At 39.6% G+C, this 24557-nt stretch overlaps 1 protein-coding gene across 3 annotated transcripts in view; it reads right to left on the bottom strand.

Moving 5' to 3' along the window:
- VWA8 (von Willebrand factor A domain containing 8) overlaps positions 1–24557 on the bottom strand; it is a 378001-nt gene that overhangs the window by 292401 nt on the left and 61043 nt on the right. For all 3 annotated transcript variants that reach the window (XM_081214571.1, XM_081214572.1, XM_081214573.1), the window contains exons 5-12: positions 17579–17746; positions 12691–12855; positions 11836–11885; positions 11002–11110; positions 8695–8799; positions 4896–5027; positions 2599–2733; positions 2432–2509 (exon numbers count right to left, since the gene is read on the bottom strand). In XM_081214571.1, the coding sequence (XP_081070697.1) occupies positions 2432–2509; positions 2599–2733; positions 4896–5027; positions 8695–8799; positions 11002–11110; positions 11836–11885; positions 12691–12855; positions 17579–17746 (942 nt within the window). The remainder of the gene's footprint in view (positions 1–2431; positions 2510–2598; positions 2734–4895; positions 5028–8694; positions 8800–11001; positions 11111–11835; positions 11886–12690; positions 12856–17578; positions 17747–24557) is intronic.

Genomic DNA, 24557 nt, shown 5'->3' with positions numbered 1-24557 from the left:
AACTACCGTACAACCCAGCAATCCCACTGCAGGCATATACCCTGAGCAAACCATAATTCAAAAAGAGTCATGTACCAATATGTTTATTGAAGCTCTATTTACAATAGCCAGGACATGGAAGCAACCTAAGTGTCCATTGACAGATGAATGGATAAAGAAGATGTGGTACATTGTATATACTCAGCCATAAAAAGAAATGAAATTGAGTTATTTGTAGTGAGGTGGATGGACCTAGAGTCTGTCATACAGAGTGAAGTAAGTCAGAAAGAGAAAAACAAATACCATATGCTAACACATATATATGGAATCTAAGAAAAAAAAAAAAAGGTCATGAAGAACCTAGAGGTAAGACGGGAATAAAGACACAGACCTACTAGAGAATGGACTTGAGGATATGGGGTGGGGGAAGGGTAAGCTGGGACAAAGTGAGATAGTGGCATGGACATATATACACTACCAAATGTAAAATAGATAGCTAGTGGGAAGCAGCCGCATAGCACAGGGATATCAGCTCGGTGGTTTGTGACCACCTAGAGGGGTGGGATAGGGAGGGTGGGAGGGAGGGAGACACAAGAGGGAAGAGATATGGGAACATATGTATATGCATAACTGATTCACTTTGTTATAAAGCAGAAACTAACACACCACTGTAAAGCAATTATACTCCAATAAAGATATTAAAAAGAAAAAAAAGAGACTGAGAAGACAGCCCACAGAATGGGAGAAAACATTCGCAAATATTATATCTGAGAATGCCTTAATATGCAGAATATATGAAGAACTCTTACAGTTCAGCAACAAAAAGACAATGCAATTAAAACATAGGCAAGGAACTTGAAAAGGTATTTCTCCAAATAAGATATATAAATGGTAATAAGCACATGAAAAGATGCTCAATGTCATTGGTCACTAGGGAAATGCAAATCAAAACCACGAGTTACTACTTCACACCCATTAGGATGGCTATTATAAAAAGCAAAGCAAAATGAACACAGAAACAAAACAAGAAAACAGGAAATCACAAGTGTTGACAAGGAGCCGGAGGAACTGGAACCCTCATGCACTGCTAGTGGGAATGTAAAATGGTGTGGCTACTATGGAAAACAGTTTAGCAGCTCCTCAAAAAGTTAAAGGTAGAATTACAATATGATTCAGCGATACCACTCCAACATATATACCTAAAAGAAATGAAAGCAGGGACTCAAACAGATACTTGTACTCCAGTGTTCATAGTAGCATTATTCACAATAGCCGAAAGGTAGAAACAACTCAAGTGTTCATCAACATATGAATGGATAAACCAAAATATTATTGTGATAAAAAGGAATGAACGTGTGAGATATGCTATAACATGGATGAACCTTGAAAACATAATGCTAAGTAAAATAATCTGGAGACAAAAGGACAAAAAGTGTATGATTCCTTGTGACCACCTAGAGGGGTGGGATAGGGAGGGTGGGAGGGAGACGCAAGAGAGAGGAGATATGGGGATATATGTATATGTATAGCTGATTCACTCTGTTATACAGCAGAAACTAACACACCATTGAAAAGCAATTATACTCCAATAAAGATGTTTAAAAAAAAAAAGTGCATGATTCCATTACATGAGGTACCTAGAATAGACAAATTCATAGGGACAGAAAGTCACATAGAGGTTACCAGGGTCTAGAGGGAGGCAGAGAATTTATTATTTAATGGTTATAGAGTTTCTATTTGGGAATATAAAAGAGTTCTAGAAATAGCTAGTGGTGATGGTTTCACAACATTGTGAATGTACTTAATGCCGGTGAGTTGTACACTAAAAAAAAATGATTAAAATGATAGAATGGGTAAACAACAAGGTCCTACTGTATAGCACAGGGAACTATATTCAATATCCTGAGATAAACCATAATGGATAAGAATTTTAAAAAGAATGTATATATACATATAACTGAATCACTTTGCTGTTCCGAAGTTAACACAATATTGTAAAACAACTATACTTCAATTAAGAATAAATATTCAGTAAAAGAAAAAAAAATAAAATTAAAAAAATGGTTAAAATGGTAAATTTCATGTTATGTACATTTTACCACAATAAAAAAATAATTATCTATTTGGTGAATACCTAATTATCTCCCACTGCTGCTGAAACCTATTTTGTTTAGATTTCCAAATTACTATTAAATGTACTGTGTGTGTGTACACATGCTTGCAAAATGGATCTCTCTTGAAAAACAGACCCTGGTATGTTGGGCACATCAGATATCCTAGAACACACTTTCAAAAATTCCAAATAATTATAGCTGCACTCCAATTTGATAGCTGTTTCAGTTATTTATCTACTTCAGAATTAACAGGTACAACTGAAGGAAGAATATCCACAAATTCTGGTGATGGTCCAAAAGTATGTTTATAGTCCAAGAGCTAAAAATGAACTTCTTACCTGATAGAGCATGATAGGTTCTATATTGTATCCTAAGGTATCTGCAAAATTCTTAGCGATGACTGTTTTTCCACAACCCTACAAATGGAAACACAATCATTCAAGGGATAAGTCAAAACCACCAAAAGTCGGGAAACAGAACTTAGCAGTGAGGCTGCTATTCTTACTTTTCCTCCAATTAAACATATGTCCTTAACCATGTGAGACTGCATCATTTCAGCCAGTAGTTGTTTATGGCTTAAAGTTTGTATAAAACGGTCTGATGTGCAAGGTTGACTTAATGGCCTGGTCCCAGCTGGCACCTATAATTAAAGAGAGGTAAATATAATATGCACATGTTTTTCTCAAAATAATAGTTAAATGAAAGCATACAACTGCCATTTAAAAGCCCCTACTAATTTCCTGCTCAATTCAATTCTATACTGTTTTTGATATTTCAATAGAGCAACAATTATTTTCTCATTCACACATCTAATGATCGTTTTCATCAAACTTCCAAATCAATCATCCCTCTAAAATTAAAGCCCTATGCTGTCAGACATTTTCATATGAATCAAGTAATTTTCATACTATTTATAACTTATAATAACAATGTCACTGCTTGAGAATGAAGGTTTTTGCCCAAATTTCAGTTATAAGTACAGAATTTAAAATCAATCTACTGGGATTCTCTAAAATCACCAAAGATCTCCTGATTTCTAAACTGTCCACAAATCTTTTTCCACTCTTATTTTAGTTTGCCACTCAGAAGCATCTGTTCTTAAAATCTCCCATCCTTCACACCTACTTCCTTTTATTTCCTATCTCCTCCTTATTAAAGTCTCCTGGATTTCCATGCCCTGCTGGGGACTCCGGACTTGATCATACTGTAGACAACACAAACCCTAAAGAATTACAAGTTTGGAAGTGACAAGATCAGATTTGTTTTTAAGAAAGATCATCCTGGTGGTAACATAGAAGGCTAACTTGAAGGGCTGGGAGGCAATGATGTTAGAAAGCCATTACCAAAGGGAAGCAAATAATGAAAGCTCGCTCACATCTCATGTCCCTGGACATTCTGTTCAAACCGCCTGAAATGTCCTATCACCTTTCCATTCCTGGGCCACTGGAAAACTCCTGTGTCATTAGACTTAGCTCAAGCCCCATCTCCTCTCTGAAACTTTCTCTACTCCTTCTCCTGACTCCTGGTGTTACTTCCGTCTCTACATCTCCGTAGCCATTCCAGTGCAGTTCTTAATCATCTGCCTCTATCCTAAACCATCAGTTGTGAGGTCACTCATCTGAAGGAGACAGAAGAGTGTCGTGTGGAGTGTGCTGTCTAGAAGGCCCAGCTGTGCCATTTGGTAGCTGGTGACCATGGGTGAACTGATGACCCTCTTCACATCTGTTTTCTAATCTATAAAATGGAGATAATAAAAGTTATCTCTGGGGTTATTGGGGGATTTAAATGGTATAATATATGTGAAGAGAAAAATACAGTAACTAGTACACTGCAGGCACTGAGTGGATTTTAATACAGAGCCTGGCTCATGGTAGACATAACCAATGTTTTGTTTGATGATTGAGTAACTACAGTGACCTGAATAAGTATTACTAATATCACGTTCAAACAAACAAAAAAGCCTATCATGGGGCTTCCCTGGTGGCGCAGTGGTTGAGAGTCCGCCTGCCGATGCAGGGGACATGGGTTCGTGCCCCGGTCCTGGAAGATCCCACATGCCGCGGAGCGGCTGGGCCCGTGAGCCATGGCTGCTGAGCCTGCGTGTCCGGAGCCTGTGCTCCGCAACGGGAGAGGCCACAACAGTGAGAGGCCCGCGTACCGCAAAAAAAAAAAAAAAAGCCTATCATGAATGCTTGCTCTGTCATAACATAAGAAGGCAAGCATTTATTCTTTCCTACATTCACTTACAATCTAATTGTCAGCGTTTTTCAGGCTGTGTTTCCTAGTGTTAGCTTCCTATCACCTCTTAGGGTTCTTAGGACCCTCAAGGGAAGGGTTAGGGAAAAGGGAAGCAGAACAAGCAGTTGGAGCTCTATGAGCAAATGTCGTTCCCCTCCTCTAAAAACTGTTCAACTACAACAGCTCCTCTCTTAACTGTTTCATGTAGCTGACCAAGATTTTATTTGAAAAGAGCGTTCCTTAGTTGTTAAGATATGTTTGAAAACAATGACTGTTTCTTACCAAGGACTCAGAACACGAAATGCTTTCATTAATAAACACTTTATTTGATTTTCTCAGAGGCTGACTTCGGTTTTTGATGAAAAGCTATCCCTATGTTTCTGCTGAACTTTTCCAGTTTGAAACCATACATGACTCTGGATATATAGATATACAGATACACGTATATAGATGTGATGCTATGGAACCAAAGACTTATAAAGGAATCATAAGCCCAATTTAGGTCATAAAAATGGACAGAACAAGGCACATCTTAGAAAGTACGAACCTTGATTCATTCATTACCTTAATGGTCACCTCTTTTTCTGCAATCCGGATGGTCACAGAAGCTTGGAAGACATGGTTTTCAGTCATCTTCTCCACTCTCACAACCTCTTCAGGAAGCACAGAGCTTCTTGAATCTTGAAGTTCAAAGCGCTGTAAAATTACCAGAAGGACATGTAATTTACTTTTTATTTTAGTATTAATGTTGGATATCTGGAAGGTTCCATCTTAATTAGAACTGAAACCCACTCTATGTTATAAAAATAAAGGTAAAAAAATTAATGAGAATTTTTTCCCCTATTTTTACAGATACCATTCATTCTCCTTAAGCTAATTACTAAGGTGATATGAAAATAGTCCCTAAAATTTACTAAATGCCAAGAAATGGAATCGCTGAGTTCCTGATCTGGTAGAAGTTTGCAGCCTACAATGCTTGATAATTGAAGGTTCCAGTTTCCTAGAAAAGGATGATCAGACTCTTGAAAACATGCTAAAGGAAATTAAAATAAGGCCTATATCAGTTGATTTCTTAAATCAACTGAAGTTAATAGCTGCCTGGACACCCGTCTGCTGATTGCTTGTGTGGTTAGTTTAACTGATTACAATAAAGTATAACAATCAATCTTCCACAGTATCTGGCACAGTGCCTTCTACAGTGTAGGTTCTCAATATTTGTCAAACTGGATTTAAAAGGCCCAGACCATTCATTCTTTCTCCATGTAGGCCAATGATCAATATTCTAACACTAGGTTACACCCCCTAATCCCAGCTCGTTATATAAAAAATGCACACAGGGTCTTCCCTGGTGGCGCAGTGGTTGGGGGTCCGCCTGCCAATGCAGGGGACACAGGTTCGTGCCCCGGTCCAGGAACATCCCACATGCCATGGAGCGGCTGGGCCCGTGAGCCATGGCCGCTGAGCCTGTGCATCCAGAGCCTGTGCTCTGCAATGGGAGAGGCCACAACAGTGAGAGGCCCGCGTACCACAAAAAAAAAAAAAAAAAAAAAAAAGCACACAGAGGACACAAATAAGTATATGAAAAATGAGGATACTAATTGAAAATTAATTAAATCCTATGCCCTACTAACAGCAGCATGTTCAATATTAAGAGCTTAACTCATTTTTAGTGTTAAACAGGCAGAAATTATTCCCCCCAAATTCTACAATACTTTTAGAACATTATCACTATAGTGAAAGACTTGAAACTCAATGAAAGAACAGATTACTGCTTATTCAACAGAATGACTCAACTCTAGAAAATATATTTTGGGGAAGAAAATTATTTTCAACTTCAACACTGTAAACATAACAGCCCAGATCATGTCTTCATAGCTGTGTCTTAAGTACTCAAGACAATCATTCCTCTTCCCAAGCCTAAGAAAAATTGTTTATATGTGCTACCATAAAAAACATAAGTTTTATACTTTGCACAATTTATATATGCAAACTCCCATGGTGTCACACATGTGGTAGGAATTGCTTCCATGCTGTAGACAAATAACAATCATTGACACCATAATTTCATGCCAAAAAAAAAAGGGTACACTGTATTTTAAGGAGGTTCAATTGGAAAGGAAGCCATAGCAAAGTAATTAAATTCATTGGAATTTAGAACCTAGACCCATTAAATTCTAAGAAAATATATATATGAGCTTAAAGGTATGTTTTCACTCCAGCCATAGTAATGTTAGTTTAGCTTGATATAGGGTTAATGTCAGAGCATTTATATTCCAGAAATGAACACTAATGCCTTGAACCACACTTGCTGTACTGGTTATGTCCTTATAAATAATTCACACTAAAATATTTCAGTAGAATAAAAATAGTAGGCTAGAATACACTAAAATAGGAAAAGAACTCAAGTTGCAAGGTGAGTTACCATTTGTTGGCATAGGAAATTTAAAGACTCTTAATCAAAAAGGAAATTGAGGAGTAAAACAGATATATAATTCTTCACAAAATTAAGGCAAGAAAAGACAATCACTTTTTCTTCTCTTACATAAGTAACAAAATTCCCCTTTTTCCTGTTTTTTTTAAAACTCTACAATCAGATTTGAAAGAATTTCTGTTTGTAATATGGATCCTCAATCAGTGCTCTATGTTCCCCTTAATTTTAAAGATCAAAATAAAGGCCAAACAAAATGAAGCAGCACTGACTACTTTCTTTGGAAAACTCAACTCTTTAAAGGTATTCTATAACTTTATAGAATTTGTATGACTAATTTTGAAATTAGAGACCAGAAACGCATCAAAGTGTTTTCTTAGTAAAAATAAAGACCTATGTTCATAATGGACTTATCTAGACAATGAATGCCTTCTCCTGGTTGTGTCACAAAACTTTACATTGCTTCATTTTATCAGAACTCTGACATTTTCTTCTACCCTACGTACCCTTGTTCCCAAGGCAGTGGACTTTGTGCTGATGGTCATCTAGGGAGTTCATCTGTAATCACAGCCTCTTTTCTCAAACACTAGGTACTCTATTTCAATGACCAATGCCAAAGTAGCTCAGATGTTAATTAAATCAAAGATGAGTTCTAGTTCTGTTTTTCAGAGGCTGGAATGAATCTTAGAGTGAACTATACAGTCAGACTGGTAGTTTCCTAACTCCTTGAGCATAGGCATTAATTTCCCCATTTCCAAATGGTTCTTCATTATCTCCTTAACATCCTTCCACCTTCTCCTTTTTCCCCTCCCTCTCCCTCACCCCTTCTCACACACACAGCAAATCCCTTTCTTCCCTTTCATCAGTGGCTGCTATTTCACTGTCCCTAGCCCTGCTTCTATTCTTTGCTGTCTCTTCTACTTTCCTTTGCCTCTTTATTGACCATTACTTTCCCCTTGCTTCTTTATGTTTTTCTTTTAGATTCTGCCCTTAACTATACTGTTTAGCATTTATGAGGAACGGCTTTTTGTTAGTTTTATTTTGTTATTATTATTATTGACATCACCAATCAATGAAAATACTGTTTCTTGGGTTGGCTGATATATGAAATAAAATCCCACTGAAGTAACTAGAATCTATTGTTCCACTCTTCTGAGCCCTTCTCACTATTATTAGCTGCATAGAGAGTACTTCTGTACTCCCAAAGACCCTGTGTATTCTTTGGGATAAGGGAGAAACTAACACCACTCCATATGTCAAATTCTGGCCTCCAGAAAATGAAGGGCCTATACACAAGACCACAACAGCTTAGTGTTCACATTCTACCTACTCCTTAGAAACCTATACACCTTGACCCAAACTGTGTAAGAAAAACAAAAACAGTCTTTCATAAAAAGGAATTATTTGGGGTGAGTCAATGACTCTCTCTCGCCAAGGGTCCGCTTGAAGTGGCTCTCACTGGCCAAGACCTGGGATAATTTTAGCATCAAAATAAATGATGATAGTAATCAATTATAACCCACTGAATAAAATAGGGATCCATAAGTGCATATTGATATAAAAGAATAAATAAATACATGGAGGAGAAGAAAAAGCTCTTCCTTAGTGTAGAATGCCTACTAATAAATGCAGAAGGAATGTTTACGCCCCATTACTGACATGACAATGCCTCCACATGTGGAAAAGAAGACAAGGGAAAGAAAGAAAGATGGAGAAAGAAAAGTAGGAAAGAAGGGTAAGAGAGAGATGAGAAGAAGGGAAGAGAAGGGACAAGAAGAGAAAATGGGAAAGGTAAGGAAAGAAAGTGAAGCACATACATACTTTTTTTTTTAACATCGTTATTGGAGTATAATTGCTCTACAATGGTGTGTTAGTTTCTGCTTTATAACAAAGGAATCAGCTATACACATACATATATCTCCATCAGATACTTACTTTTAAAACAACTTCCACAGCCATCTTCCCTTCATGTCCTAGTAAAATAGTGTACGGGTAAAGGCACCGGATTGCATGTTCGATGGACATCATAGGAAAGGAATCCTATTTAGGAGGAAAAATACATAGGAATGAAGAACACCTAAAATAATCACAGAAAATTTAACAAAAATGTACATATGACATTGAAATTGCATTATAAACAATACCCAGTTTCTCCTGTTTTCCAGAAGTCTACAAAGGCAAATATTCATTGTTTCCTCTTCTTGTTCCACACCCTTTCCCTTGGTAAACTCACCCACTCTCATCTTTCAGCTGCCGTGTATGTGTTGATGGCTCCCATGTCTCTGTCTCCAGTCCTGACCTTTTTCTTGTGCTCTAGACCTAAACTCTCAATTGCCCATTAGACGTGACTATATGGATGTCCCATAGACTCCCATTCAGCATGTCTGAAACTACAGGTCTGAACACACTTCTCTATCCTACTCATTCCAAAGTACCTTCTCTTTTTCCTCTACTCCTAATCTGAGTTAATCTCATCCACATACTCCTAGCTTCACTGTTATAACTACAAAGTTAGAAAGTGTTCATTATCCTCAAACCCTTGCCCCCAGATTGCTTTCCCAATTCAGTTTACCCTACTTTAAAAAGTCTACTAACAAGGACAACTAGGGAAATTTCAATATGGACTGTCTATTAGATGTCATTACAGAATTACTGTTAACATGCTGAGGGGTGTGATAACAGTGTTCTGGTTATGTAGAAGAATGTTCTAATTCTTAGAAGTTGCATACTGAAGTACTTAAGAATACTGACTACAATTTACTTTCAGAATTGTTTAGAAAAAAATGAGAAAGTGCAAACAAAAGTGGCAATATGTTAAAAGTTGGTGATTCTAGTTAAAGGGATTATGGATTTAGGTTTTGCTATTTTTGAACTTTTTCTTAGATCTGAGAATTGTCAAAGTAAAAAGTTCCAAGGAAAAAACAAAAAGAATGAAAAGTAGAAGATGTGATAAATAGGAGGAAAAATGCTGTTCCAGATGTATAGAACAGTGTAAACAATACCTGAGAAACCTAACTCACTGACCCTCAGGAAACGTAAAATAAAAAGCAACAAGAGAGGGCTTCCCTGGTGGCGCAGTGGTTGAGAGTCCGCTTGCTGATGCAGGGGACACGGGATCGTGCCCTGGTCCGGGAAAATCCCACATGCCGTGGAGCGGCTGGGCCCATGAGCCATGGCCGCTGAGCCTGTGCTCCGCAATGGGAGAGGCCCGCGTACCACAAAAAAAAAAAAAAGAAAAAAAAAAAGCAACAGGAGATTAAAAATAAGTCTCTTGTCTAAGTGTTGTCACTACTACCTTGGATTATGCTCTCCTTAGCAGTCTCCTACCTGTTCCCTGTGCATCCACGCTCCCCCCACCTCACCTCGCTGCCAGCAGAGGTGTCTTCCTCCAACATATATCTGATTGCCACACATCCCATCTACTTAATAATGTCTAATGGGCCACTTCTTCCACACCAGAAAATACAGACAACTTCACTCACCATGCAAAACACTTCACAATAAGGTCCTAACCTTTCTCTTCAGCACACGTGCTTGCTCCAGTGATACAATTTATCATCATTCTCCGAAAAACACACCAGGCCCTTTTGTGATTTAACACCTTTGGCCCATGCTGTTCCCTCTGCCTAGGGAACACTCCAGACACTACTGTCATGACCTTCGTGAAACTGTGGTGGACAACGTCTGTCTTCCACCAAATCCCCTCACCCATTTTCCTCCTTCATGTGCCTCCCAGCTTTCCCTTCCAACAGCCAGCTGCTGCAGGTCTTTCCAAGAAAACTGCCCTTGAGCTCCTGGAGCCAGCTTGGCTCCCAGAGTGGGAGAGCAGCTAGTGCCTGGGAATGTGTGCCCCCTGGGACGATTGCTAACCAGTGAGATGGATGGTGCTGAGTGTGAAAGTCCCAGCTCCCCTGCCTCAGGTTGGGGCGAGTCTGAGGCACGACTTACACTGCCGCAGACCTCTGCATGATCAGGTAGAAGTCCTCCTTCCCTCTGTGGAACTTTCACCTGAGCTGCAGGTCTACCTTCCCCCGTCCAAGGCTGTAAGCTCTTTAAGGACTCAGAACACATCAGTGGTCTCTGCACAGTTTCCTGGGCTGCACAGCAAATTAATCTCAGGCCTTACAATATTTATAGAAGAGTATAATAAGGCAAATGGAAATGATTAACCTCCAAGGGTTAACTTTTAAGTTTTCTTTGCCACATTTGGGTATACCAGTCATTAATTTATTTTATACATACCAGGATTCGAATTGCAGCTGGTAAACTATCTAAAGGAAAATCTGGAAGTCCAAGAGTAGAAGATTCTTGGGAACAGAGAGTGGTGGCAAAGGATAAGAGTTGAGAAATTCTAGGGGAAAACAAAAAGTGATGTTAAATTTTATTCTAATAGTTATAATACATAAAATCTGTTACATATAAAATAGTTGGGCCAATTTAATTAATCGAAAAAGTTGACATCCACTATTTAATTCTTAGGGAATAGTTCCATATTATAATATTCCATTTCAAACTCAAGCTGATTAGGTTCACAGATATATTTCTTAAATCTGTCTCAATATGTGAGGTTTTTCATAACCTGGCCCAAAACTACTCTGCCAGCGTCACCTCCCACCTTTCTCAATCTAAATCCGAACTCCAGCCTCTGGGAGCTTTTCATGGACCCAAGAATAAGGCATATATTCTCATGCCATGCTTTAAAATTTTTTTCTTAGAATTCCTTAATTCCATTCTCTATCAGTCAAAAGCCTACTCATTCTTTAGGACCCATCCCAAATGACAATGCCTTTGTGAAGCCCTTATAAAGTCTCAACCACAACATCCCCCAATACTCCGAAATTATGGCCCTTACCACACTGTGTTAAAGTAAGGTATTTATACACATATCTGTAAACTCTACTAGATCTTGAGTTTCTTGCCATCAAAGATCATGTCTTATTAACTATCATTAGCTGGTTCCATAGCTACTGAAAAATTCTTCAAACAGTTGTTGAATGAATGAATGAATCAGTTGATCAATGAATGGGCAAAACAAATTCAATGTTAAGTGTCCATATATATATCTGAAATACTTACTTCTCAGCAGAAACATTGGCTCCAACTGAATACAACAGTTTAAGTTGGTCCTAAAATAACATAAAACATATCAAATTGATTAATAAGGAATGTAACAGATTAAATGCAAATGTTTGACAGACATAATTCAACCTTTTAATTAAGCAGACACTATGTAATTAATAGCAAAAAATCATTTCTTGATACATGTCATTTCTAAAAGAAGAGTTGGTCTTTTAAAAAAATCTTTCAGGGCTTCCCTGGTGGCGCAGTGGTTGGGAGTCCGCCTGCCGATGCAGGGGACACGGGTTCGTGCCCCCGTCCGGGAAGATCCCACATGCTGTGGAGTGGCTGGGCCCGTGAGCCATGGCCGCTGAGCCTGCACGTCCGGAGCCTGTGCTCCGCAACGGGAGAGGCCACAACAGTGAGAGGCCCGCATACCGCAAAAAAAAAAAAAACCTTTCAGACAAATAATACCACAATAACTTTTCTTTCTAGTTTCCAGAGATTTTCTTTACCTTTATATCCATTTTTTTTCCATCAACTACTGAGGGGGACATCTACAAACACAGTAACATTTTTATAGTAATTGAATTTATTATAAACAGGAAAACTATTTAAAAGATAAATTATCCTTAAGGGAAGAGGGGCAAGATGGAAGAGGGGATTAAGAGATATAAGTTACTATGTATAAAATAAGCTACAAGCACAGGGAATGTAGCCAATATTTTAGAATAACTTTAAATGAAGTATAATCTATGAAAATATCGAATCACTATGTTGAACACCTGAAACTAATATTGTAAATCAACTATACTTCAATTAAAAATAAATACAAATTTAAAAATAAAATAAATTATCTTTGTTCCTACTTACCTGGAAGGGTAGATAATAAATATCTCTGGCTTGAAATCGAGACCGGAGCGGGGGATCTAATGGATTCCCAGAGTACCTAGGTACTGGCAAGCCTAAGGCGATCACTCGGAAATCTTCACTAACTCGGACAATCTTCCAAGCATCCAATTCTGTTTTGGTATGATTCTAAAAGAATAAGAAATCAACAATTACAGCATAATGATAGAGATCACAACTGCAAGAGCCAGGCTAAGGAGTGTATGTCCTGACTGCCAGGTAAACTGTATTTGAGAATGCTCTTGAAGCCAAACTGTCAAGGAAGGGAGGAAAGTGGAATCAGGAACAGGATACCAGGGAAGGCTCACAAAATGAAGACTGGTGTTTGAAAGGAGAAGCATCCAGGAACAAAGGCGATGTGGGTCAGATCTCTAAACCCTAGTCAATAACACAAAGGAACAGTCGGAAGAGCAAGGAAAATAAACTGGTTCAAGCTAGAAGTCGTAAAATGGTAGTTCTAGAGGGGTAGACCACCAGCAGAGCAGAGACTGCCCAGGGACCTTCAATAAATAACTATGTTTATGGATCTATTTCTACCAAGGTATATTAATAATAATAAGGAACATTCTTTGAAAACTTAATACATGATAAGCACTTTCCATGAATTTTTCTCATTTAATTTTCACCAGAATCCAAATAGACATTTAATTCCTTTTCATGGATGAATAAACTGATGTTCAAAGGAGTTACATAACTTGCCCACATTCCTGCAACTACTCTACGGTGGAACTGAGACCGGAAACAGCATGGATTTCGGAGTCACAAATCCTGGCTCTAGTGCTTGGTGCACATTCTAGCTAAGTGACCCAAAACTTGTTATCATACCCTCTGAGCCTCAATTTTCTCATCTATAAAGTGGAAATAATATCACCGATATTACTATGGCTGTTACAAAAGTTAAATGTGATAATGCATGTGAAAATGAAAGTAACTGGTGCACAGAAGTCACCTGTTAAATGTCATACCTTCTTTCTCTGCCTGACCCTTCCAATGTCTCTTCACTGTTCTTCAGCCTTTGAAGAGCCCCCCAGTCCCTTGCTGTTGTCCTCTTTATACCCTCTTATATCACAGCATCTAAAGACTTCATTGCACTTATTCATTAATTCAACAAATAGTCATTGAGCACCTACCATGTGCCAGGCATTGTTCTAAAGTTTGAGATAACAACAATGACAAAATTCCTGGCCTAGTGAAAGTATGATCTAGTAGAGGGAGGCAGACAATGAGATAAAAACATAAGTAAATAAATCATGTGGGATATTAGAAGACTCTGTGGAAAAATATAGAGCAAAGGAGTATGGGGGCAGAAGGCACATTGAAGTATTTAATAAAAGGGTGAGGGCAGGCTTCATTGGTAATACAGGCAGACCTCGGAGATACTGCAGGTTCGGTTTCAGACCACCATAATAAAACACATATCGCGATAAAGTGAGTCACAAAAATTTTTTGGTTTTCCAGTTTGTACAAAAGTTACGTTTACACTACACTGTAGTCTATGAAGTATGCAATAGTGTTATATCTAAAAAATGCACATACCTTAATTAAAAAATATTTTATTGCTAAAAAATGCTAACCATCTTCTCAGCCTTCAGTGAACAGTCAGCTTTGTGCTGGTAGAGGATCTTGCCTCGGTGTTGGTGGCTGCTGACTGATGAGGATGGTGGCTGCTGAAGGCTGGGACGGCCGTGGCAGTTCCCTAAAATAAGGCCACAGTGAAGCTCGCTGCATCAATTGACTCTCTGTAGCAGGCACTGCTGTTTGAGAGTATTTGACCCACACTAGAACTTCCTTCAAAATTGGAGTCAATCCTCTCGAACCCTGCTTCTGCTTTATCAACTAAGTTTACGTTCTAAATTCTAAATCATATGTTGTCATTTTAACAACCTTCACAGCATCTTCATCAGGAGCAGATTCCAACTCAAGAAACCATTTTCTTTGCTCATCCATAGCAAGCAACTCCTCATCTGTTAAAGTTTCATCATGAGATTGCAGCAGTTCAGTCACATCTGTAGGCTCCACTTCTAATTCTAGTTTTCTTGCTATTTCTGTCACCTCTGCAGTTACTTCCTCCACTGAACTCTTGAACCCCTCAAAGTCATCCATGAGAGTTGGAGTCAACTTCTTCCAAACTCCTGTTACCGTTGATATTTTGATCTCTGCCTATGAATCATAAATGTCCTTAATGGCATCTACAATAGCAAACCCTTTCCAGAAGGTTTTCAATTTAGTTTGCCCAGATATGTCAGAGGAATTACTATAGCAGCTATACCCTTACAAAACGTATTGCTTAAATAATAAGACTTGAAAGTCGAAATTACTCCTTGATCCATGGACTGCAGAATGAATGTTGTGTTAGCAGGCATGAAAACAACGTGAATTTCATTGTACATCTCCATCAGAGCTCTTGGGTGATCAGACGCATTGTCATTGAACAGTAATATTTTGAAAGGAATTTTTTTTTTTCTGAGCAGTAGGTCTCAACAGTGAGCTTAACAATAAACCATGCTGTAAACAGATGTGCTATCATCCAGGCTTTGTTGTTCCATTTATAGAGCACAAGCAGAGTAGATGTAACATAATTCTTAAAGGCCCTAGTATTTTCAGAATGGTAAACAAACATTAGCTTCAACTTAAAGTCACCAGCTGCATGAGCCCCTAACAAGAGAGTCAGCCTGTCCTTTAAAGCTCTGAAGACAGACATCGACTTCTCTGTAGCTATGAAAGTCCTAGATGGCATCTTCTTCCAATAAAAGGCTGTTTCCTCTACACAGAAACTCTGATGTTTGGTGTAGCCACCTTCATTAATTATCTTAGCTAAATCTTATGGATAACTTGCTACAGCTTCTACCTAAGCACTTGCTGCTTCACTTTGCACTTTTATGTTATGGACACAGCTTCTTTCCTTAAACCTCATGAACCAACCTCTGCTAACTTCAAATTTTTCTTCTGCAGCTTCCTCACCTCTCTCAGCCTTCAAAGAATTGAAGAGAGTTAGGACCTTCCTCTGGATTAGGCTTTGGCTTAAGGGAACGCTGCGGCTGGTGTGATCTTCTATCCAGACCACTAAAATTTTCTTCAGCAATAAGGCTGTTTCTCTTTCTTACCATTTGTGTTTTCACTGGAGTAACACTTTTACTTTCCTGTGTGAATTTTTCCTTTGTATTCACAACTTGGCTAACTGGTGCAAGAGGCCTAGCTTTTGGCCTGTCTCAGCTTTCAACATGCCTTCCTCATTAAGCTTAATCACTTCTAGCTTTTTTTGTTGTTGTTGTTGTTTTTGCAGTACACGGGCCTCTCACTGTTGTGGCCTCTCCCGTTGCAGAGCACAGGCTCAGGATGCGCAGGCCCAGCAGCCATGGCTCACGGGCCCAGCCGCTCCGCGGCATGTGGGATCTTCCAGGACCGGGGCACGAACCCGTGTCCCCTGCATCGGCAGGCAGACTCTCAACCACTGCGCAACCAGGGAAGCCCCACATCTAACTTTTGATTTAAAGTGAGAGACAAGTGACTTTTCCTTTCACTTGAACACTTAGAGGCCACTGTAGGATTATTAATTGCCCTAATTTCAATATTGTTGTGTCTCAGGGAATAGGGAGGCCCAAGAAGAGGGACACAGAGTGGGGAACGAACAGCTGATCAGTGGAGCTGTCAGAACACACATTTATTGATGAAGTTCACCATCTTATACATGGGTGTGCTTCGAGGAGCCCCCAAACAACTGCAACAGTAACGTCAAAGATCAGGGGTCACAGATCACCATAACAAATATAACAATGAAAAAGTTTGAAATATTTTTACAATTACCAAAATGCAACACAGAGACATGAAGTAAGCAAATGCTGTTAGAAAAATGGTGCCCATTGATTCGTTTGATGCAGGGTTGCCACAAACCTTTAATTCGTAAATAACACCATATCTGCAAAGCACACTAGAGCAAAGTGCAATGTAACAAGGTATGCCTGTATTACATTTGAGCAAAGACTTGAAAGGGATAGAGGAATGAGCCAGGCAGATATCTGGGAGAAAACCATTCCAGAAGAGCAAAGTGCCCGTGCAAAGCACTGATAAGATAGGATAATGCATATCCAGCAGGTTATGGTACAATAAAAAGAATACTAGCAGCTGGAGTGGAATGAAAAAGGAGAAGGATAGGAGATAAGGCCAAAGAGGCAGTAGTGGCCCACATCACCCAAGACCCTGTATTCCACTGTGAGGATTTTAGATTATATTCTGAGTAGAGCAGGAAGGCATTAGAGGTTTACAGCAGAGGAATGACCTGTTCTGCCTCGTGTTTTAAAGCAATCACTAACTGCCCTGGGGGAGCCAGGATGGAAGCAGGGGTTCCAGTTGCGAAGCTCTTACAAACAACTCAGGCAGGCGATGCTGGTAGCTGGGACCTTCAGGGTATCTTTAAATATTTTACTCGTTTCTGTCAATATCTACTGGGCTTTGAGCTTCTTGAACCCAACAAGTGGATTTTATTCAGCTTAGTCTTCCTGGTGCCCAGCCCAGTCTAGAAGCTATTAGGCTTGTTGAGAGAAAGAAGAGAAGGGAAAAAGAAGATGGAAAAGGAGGGAGAAAGGGAAAAAGAATTAAAAGGAGAAAAAAGAGAAAGAAAGAATAGTTACTAGATAGGCAAACAGAAGTAAAAATCTGGGAGGTCTTCTAACGTGATGTGGAAAACAGAAGAGCCATACAAAACTGCAAACGCATGACTGACTTCAGGCAGTTGCCCAAGATATGCGCCACCTGAACATTTGTCCGCGTTCTGACACAATCATGTCTTATACAACAAATGGCCAACCCACAGCTCAACAGCTAAGACAAAGCAGTCACATTTTTCTTTTCTTACTTGGAGAAGTTTGTCGTAACGCTCGGCAGACATGAGGAAGCGTCCATCTTCAAGCTGCATCTCCCTATTTTCCAGCAAGTTGTTCAAAACAGGAAGAACATTCCTCTCCGCCTTTTCCAAGCCTTCCAAAACGAGAGTTCTACCTTCTGTGGCTGCACGAACTGCACACTATTTCCAAGAAACAAAAGCAATATGAGACTATCAAACACAGAGGAGAATGGCCAGATTTTACTTGTAATGCAAATTAAACTGTGGTTCTTATTATAGGGACCGGGAGTCAGGAAAGCTGGGTTCTAGATCATGGTTTTGCTTTTCCTGCCAATATGATATTAAGCAAGTGGTTTTCTCTCTTTAGGCCTGCTTTCCCATTTGTAAAATGAAACGATGAGAAGAGATGATCTCTAAGGCTCCTTTCAGCTGTAAATTTTATTTAAAAAAAAATTTTAACATCTATATCGGAGTATAACTGCTTTACAATGGTGTGTTAGTTTCTGCTGTATAACAAAGTGAATCAGCTATAATGTATACATATATCCCCATATCTCCTCCCTCTTGCATCTCCCTCCCACCCTCCCTATCCCACCCCTCTAGGTGGTCACAAAGCACCCACCTGATCTCCCTGTGCCATGCAGATACTTCCCATTTCAGCTGTAACATTTTAGATATATCCCCAATGAAACAGAAAAAGAGAGCTATCTTTGGATCAGTAATGCAATTAAGGAAGCAGATTCCTTAACTATTGATAGAAATGAGAAATGAAGATTACAATCTGTCCTATCAAGATTTTTGTGAAGATCAGATAAACTAGGTGAGAACAGGTGCAGATTGTGAGGTTTTATTTTATTTATTCATTTTTAATTTTTTTTTAATTTCAGCTTTATTGAGGTATAATTGACATATAAATTTATAAGTTATTTGATTATAACACAGTATTATTAACTATAACCCCATGCTGTACATTAAGATCTCAAGAATTTATTCATCAAATAACTGGAAGTTTGTACCCTTTGAACAACATGTCCCCACATCCTCCATTCCCCAGTCCCTGGTAACCACCATTCTAGTCTCTGTTTTCATGAGTTTGGCTGTTTTAGATTTTACATATAAGTGATATCATATGGTATTTGTTTTTCTTTTTTTTAAATAGAAAAATGCAAATCAAAACTACAATGAGATATCACCTCACACCAGTCAGAATGGCCATATCTTCACAACATCTACAAACAATAAATGCTGGAGATGGTGTGGAGAAAAGGGAACCCTCTTGCACGGTTGGCGGGAATGTAAATTGATACAGCCACTATGGAGAACAGTATGGAGGTTCCCTAAAAAATTAAAAATAGAACTACCAAGTGACCCAGCAATCCCACTTCTGGGCATATACCCTGAGAAAACCATAATTCAAAGAGACACATGCACCCCAATGTTCATGGCAGCACTATTTATAATAGCCAGGACATGGAAACAACCTAAATGTCCATCAACAGAGGAATGGATAAAGAAGATATGTGTCAGAGGACCTCCAGGATGGCGGAGGAGTAAGATATAGAGATCACCTTGCTTCCCACAAATACATCAAAAATACATCTACGTGTGGAACAACTCTTACAGAACACCTACTGGACGCTGGCAGAAGACCTCAGACCTCCCAAAAGGCAAGAAACTCCCCACGGTTAGGGCAAAAGGAAAAAGAATAAACAGAGACAGAAGAATAGGGATGGGACCTGCACCAGTGGGAGGAAGCTGTGAAGGAGGAAAGGTTTCCACACACTAGGAAGCCCCTTCGCTGGTGGAGATGGGGTTGGGCAGGGGGGAGGCTTCAGAGACATGGAGGAGAACACAGCAACAGGGGTGCAGAGGGCAAAGCGGAGAGATTCCCGCACAGAAGATCAGTGCCAACCAGCACTCACCAGCCAGAGAGGCTTGTCTGCTCACCCGCCGGGAAGGGTGGGGTTGGGAGCTGAGGCTCGGGCTTTGGAGGTCAGAACCCAGGGAGAGGACTGGGGTTGGCTGCGTGAACACAGCCTAAAGGGGCTAGTGCACCACAGCCAGCCGGAAGGGAGGCCAGGAAGAACTCTGGAGCTGCCTGAGTCGAGAGACCATTGTTTCGGGGTGCGTGAGAAGAGGGGATTCAGAACACCACCTAAATGAGCTTCAGAGAAGGGCACAAGCCACAGCTATCAGTGCAGACACCAGAGACGGGCATGAAATGCTAACACTGCTGTTGCAGCCACCAAGAATCCTGTGTGCAAGCACAGGTCACTATCCACACCTCCCCTCCCAGAAGTCTGTGCAGCGTGCCACTGCCAGGGTCCCGTGATCTAGCGACAAGTTCCCGGAGAGAACACGCAGCACGCCTCAGGCTCTTGCAAGGTCACGCCGGGCTCTGCCACCGCAGGCAGGCCCCGCACTCCGTACCCCTCCTTGAGTGAGGCAGGGCCCCCTAATCAGCCGCTCCTTTAACCCCCTCCTGTCTGGGCGAACAGACACCAGAGGGCAACGTACACGCAGAAGCAGGGCCAAACCCAAACCTGAAGCCCAGGAGCTATGCAAACAAGAAGAGAAAGGGAAATTTCTCCCAGCAGCCCCAGGAGCAGAGAATGAAATCTTCACAATCAACTTGATGTACCCTGCATCTGTGGAATACCTAAAAAGACAATGAATCATCCCAAAATTGAGGCAGTGGACTTTGGGAGCAAGTGTAGACTTCGGGTTTGCTGTATGCAACTGAATAGTTTAGGATTTTTATGTTTATCTTGTTTTAGTGCTTGCTATCATTGGTGGATTTGTTTATTGGTTTGGTTGATCTCTTCTTTTTTTTGTTTTAATAATCAAAAAAATTTTTTACTTTAATAACTTTATTGTATTTTTTTCTTGCTTGCTGTTTTTTCTCCCTTTTCTTCTGAGCCATGTGGCTGACAGGGTCTTGGTACTCTGGGCTGGTGTCAGGCCTGAGCCTCTGAGGTGGGAGAGCCAAGTTCAGGACATTGGACAACCAGAGACCTCCCAGCCACACATAATATCAATCGGCGAGAGCTCTCCCAGAGATCTCCGTCTCAGTGCTAAGACCCAGCTCCACTCAATAACCAGCAAGCTCCAGTGCTGGACACCACATGCCAAACAACTAGCAAGACAGGAACACAACCCCATCCATTAGGAGAGAGGCTGCCTAAAATCATACTAAGTTCACACACACCAAAACACACCACCGGACACAGTCCTGCCCAGCAGAAAGACAAGATCCAGCCTCATCCACCAGAACACAGGCACTAGTCCCCTCCACCAATAAGCCTACACAACCCACTGAACCAACCTTACTCGCTGGCGGCAGACATCAAAAACAACGGGAACTACAAACCTGCAGCCTGTGAAACAGAGACCCCAAAACACAGTAAGCTAAGCAAAGCGGGAAGACAGAGAAATATGCAGCAGATGAAGGAGCAAAGTAAAAACCCACCAGGCCAAACAAATGGAGAGGAAACAGGCAGTCTACCTGAAAAAGAATTCACAGTAATGATAGTAGAGATGATTCAAAATCTTGGAAATAGAATGGAGAAAATACAAGAAATGTTTAACAAGGACACAGAAGAACTAAAGAGCAAACAAACAATGATGAACAACACAACAAATGAAATTAAAAGTTCTCTAGAAGGAATCAATAGCAGAATAACTGAGGCAGAAGAACGGATAAGGGACCGGGAAAATAAAATATTGGAAATAACTACTGCAGAGCTGAATAAAGAAAAAAGAATAAAAAGAATTGAGGACAGTCTCAGAAACATCGGGGACAATATTAAACACACCAACATTTGAATTATAGGGGTCCCAGAGGAAGAAGAGAAAAAGAAAGGGACTGAGAAAATATTTGAAGAGATTATAGTTGAAAACTTCCCTAATATGGGAAAGGAAATAGTCAATCAAGTCCAGGAAGCGCAGAGAGGCCCATACAAGATAAATCCAATGAGGAACACGCCAAGACACATATTAATCAAACTATCAAAAATTAAATACAAAGAAAAAATATTAAAAGCAGCAAGGGAAAAGCAATAAATAACATACAAGGGAATCCCCATAAGGTTAACAGCTGATCTTTCAGCAGAAACTCTGCAAACCAGAAGGGAGTGGCAGGACATATTTAAAGTGATGAAAGGGAAAAACCTACAACCAAGATTACTCTACCCAGCAAGAATCTCATTCAGATTAGATGGAGAAATTAAAACCTTTACAGACGAGCAAAAGCTAAGAGACTTCAGCACCACCAAACCAGCTTTAAAACAAATGCTAAAGGAACTTCTCTAGGCAGGAAACACAAGAGAAGGAAAAGACCTACAATAACAAACCCAAAACAATTAAGAAAATGGTAATAGAAACATACATATCGATAATTACCTTAAACGTAAATAGATTAAATGCTCCAACCAAAAGGCATAGACTGGCTGAATGGATACAAAAACAAGACCCGCGTATATGCTCTACAACAGACCCACTTCAGACCTAGGGACACATACAGACTGAAAGTGAGGAGATGGAAAAAGATATTCCATGCAAATGGAAATCAAAATAACCCCGGAGTAGAAATTCTCATATCAGACAAAACAGACTTTAAAATAAAGACAAAGGGCTTTCCCTAGTGGCGCAGTGGTTGAGAGTCTGCCTGCCGATGCAGGGGACACGGGTTCGTGCCCCAGTCTGGGAAGATCCCACATGCCATGGAGCGGCTGGGCCCACGAGCCATGGCCGCTGAGCCTGCGCGTCCGGAGCCTGTGCTCTGCAACGGGACAGGCCACAACAGTGAGAGGCCCGCGTACCGCAAAAAAATAAATAAATAAACAAAATAAAATAAAATAAAGACAAGTACAAGAGACAGAGAGGACACTGCATAATGATCAAGGGATCAATCCAAGAAGAAGATATAACAATTGTGAATATTTAAACACCCAACACAGGAGCACCTCAATTCATAAGACAAATGCTAACAGCCATAAAAGGGGAAATCGACAGTAACACAATCCTAGAAGGGGACTTTAACACCCCACTTTCACCAATGGACAGATCATCCAAACTGAAAATAAATTAGGAAACACAAGGTTTAAATGACACATTAAACAAGATGGACTTAATTGATTTTTATAGGATATTCCATTCAAAAACAACAGAATACACTTTCTTCTCAAGTGCTCATGGAACCTTCTCCAAGATACACCATATCTTGGGTCACAAATCAAGCCTTGGTAAATTTAAGAAAATTGAAATTGTATCAAGTATCTTTCTCACCACAACGCTATGAGACTAGATATCAATTACATGAAAAAATCTGTAAAAAATACAAACACATGGAGGCTAAACAATACACTACTAAATGACCAAGAGATCACTGAAGAAATCAAAGAGGAAATCAAAAAATACCTAGAAACAAATGGCAATGAAAACATGAGGACCTAAAACCTATGGGATGCAGCAAAAGCAGTTCTAAAAGGGAAGTTTATAGCAATACAGTCCTAGCTCAAGACACAAGAAAAATCTCAAATAAACAACCTCACCTTACACCTAAAGCAATTAGAGAAAGAACAACAACAACAACAACAAAAAAAAAAAAAAACAGAAAGTTAACAGAAGGAAAGAAATCATAAAGATCACATCAGGAATAAATGACAAAGAAATTAAGGAAACGATAGCAAAGATCAATAAAACTAAAAGCTGGTTCATTGAGAAGATAAACAAAATTGATAAACCATTAGCCAGACTCATCAAGAAAAAAAGGAAGACTCAAATCAACAGAATTAGAAATGAAAATGGAGAAGTAACAACTGACACTGCAGAAATACAAAGGATCATGAGAGATTACTACAAGCAACTATATGCCAATAAAATGGACAACCTGGAAGAAATGGACAAATTCTTGGAAAAGCACAACCATCGGAGACTGAATCAGGAAGAAATAGGCAATATAAACAGACCAATCACAAGCACTGAAACTGAAACTGTGATTTTAAATCTTCCAACAAACAAAAGCCCAGGACCAGATGGATTCACAGGAGAATTCTACCAATCATTTAGAGAAGACTTAACACCTATCCTGCTGAAACTCTTCCAAAATATAGCAGAGAGGGGAACACTGTCAAACACATTCTACAAGGCTACCACCACCCTGATACCAAAACCAGACAAAGATGTCACAAAAAAAGAAAACTACAGGCCAATATCACTTATGAACAGAGATGCAAAAATCTTCAACAAAATACTAGAAAACAGAATCCAACAGCACATGAAAAGGAGCATACACCATGATGAAGTAGGGTTAATCCCAGGAATGCAAGGATTCTTCAATATCCGCAAATCAACCAATGTGATACACCATATTAATAAATTGAAGGGTAAAAACCATATGATCATCTCAACAGATGCAGAAAAAGCTTTCGACAAAATTCAAACACCGATTTGTGATAAAAACCCTCCAGAAAGTAGGCATAGAGGCTACCTACCTCAACATAATAAAGGCCATATATGACAAACCCACAGCCAGCTTCATTCTCAATGGTGAAAAACTGAAACCATTTCCACTAAGATCAGGAACAAGACAAGGCTGCCCACCCTCACCACTATTATTCAACATAGATTTAGAAGATTTAGCCATAACAATCAGAGAAGAAAAAGAAATAAAAGGAATCCAAATGGGAAAAGAAGAAGTAAAGCTGTCACTGTTTTCAGATGACATGGTACTATACATAGAGATTCCTAAAGATTCTACCAGAAAACTACTAGAGCTAATCAATGAATTTGGTAACGTAGCAGGACAAAAAATTAATGAACAGAAATCTCTTGCATTACTACACACTAATGATGAAAAATCTGAAAGAAAAATTAAGGAAACACTCCCATTTACCATTGCAATAAAAAGAATAAAATACCTAGGAATAAACCTACCTAAGGAGACAAAAGACCTATATGCAGAAAACTATAAGACACTGATGAAAGAAAT

Source organism: Mesoplodon bidens, assembly GCF_964165515.1.
Source record: "Mesoplodon bidens genome assembly, chromosome: 17".
Lineage (NCBI taxonomy): Eukaryota > Metazoa > Chordata > Mammalia > Artiodactyla > Ziphiidae > Mesoplodon > Mesoplodon bidens.
Note: the sequence above shows the minus strand (reverse complement) of the source record. Positions and strands in the feature narration are given on the sequence as shown.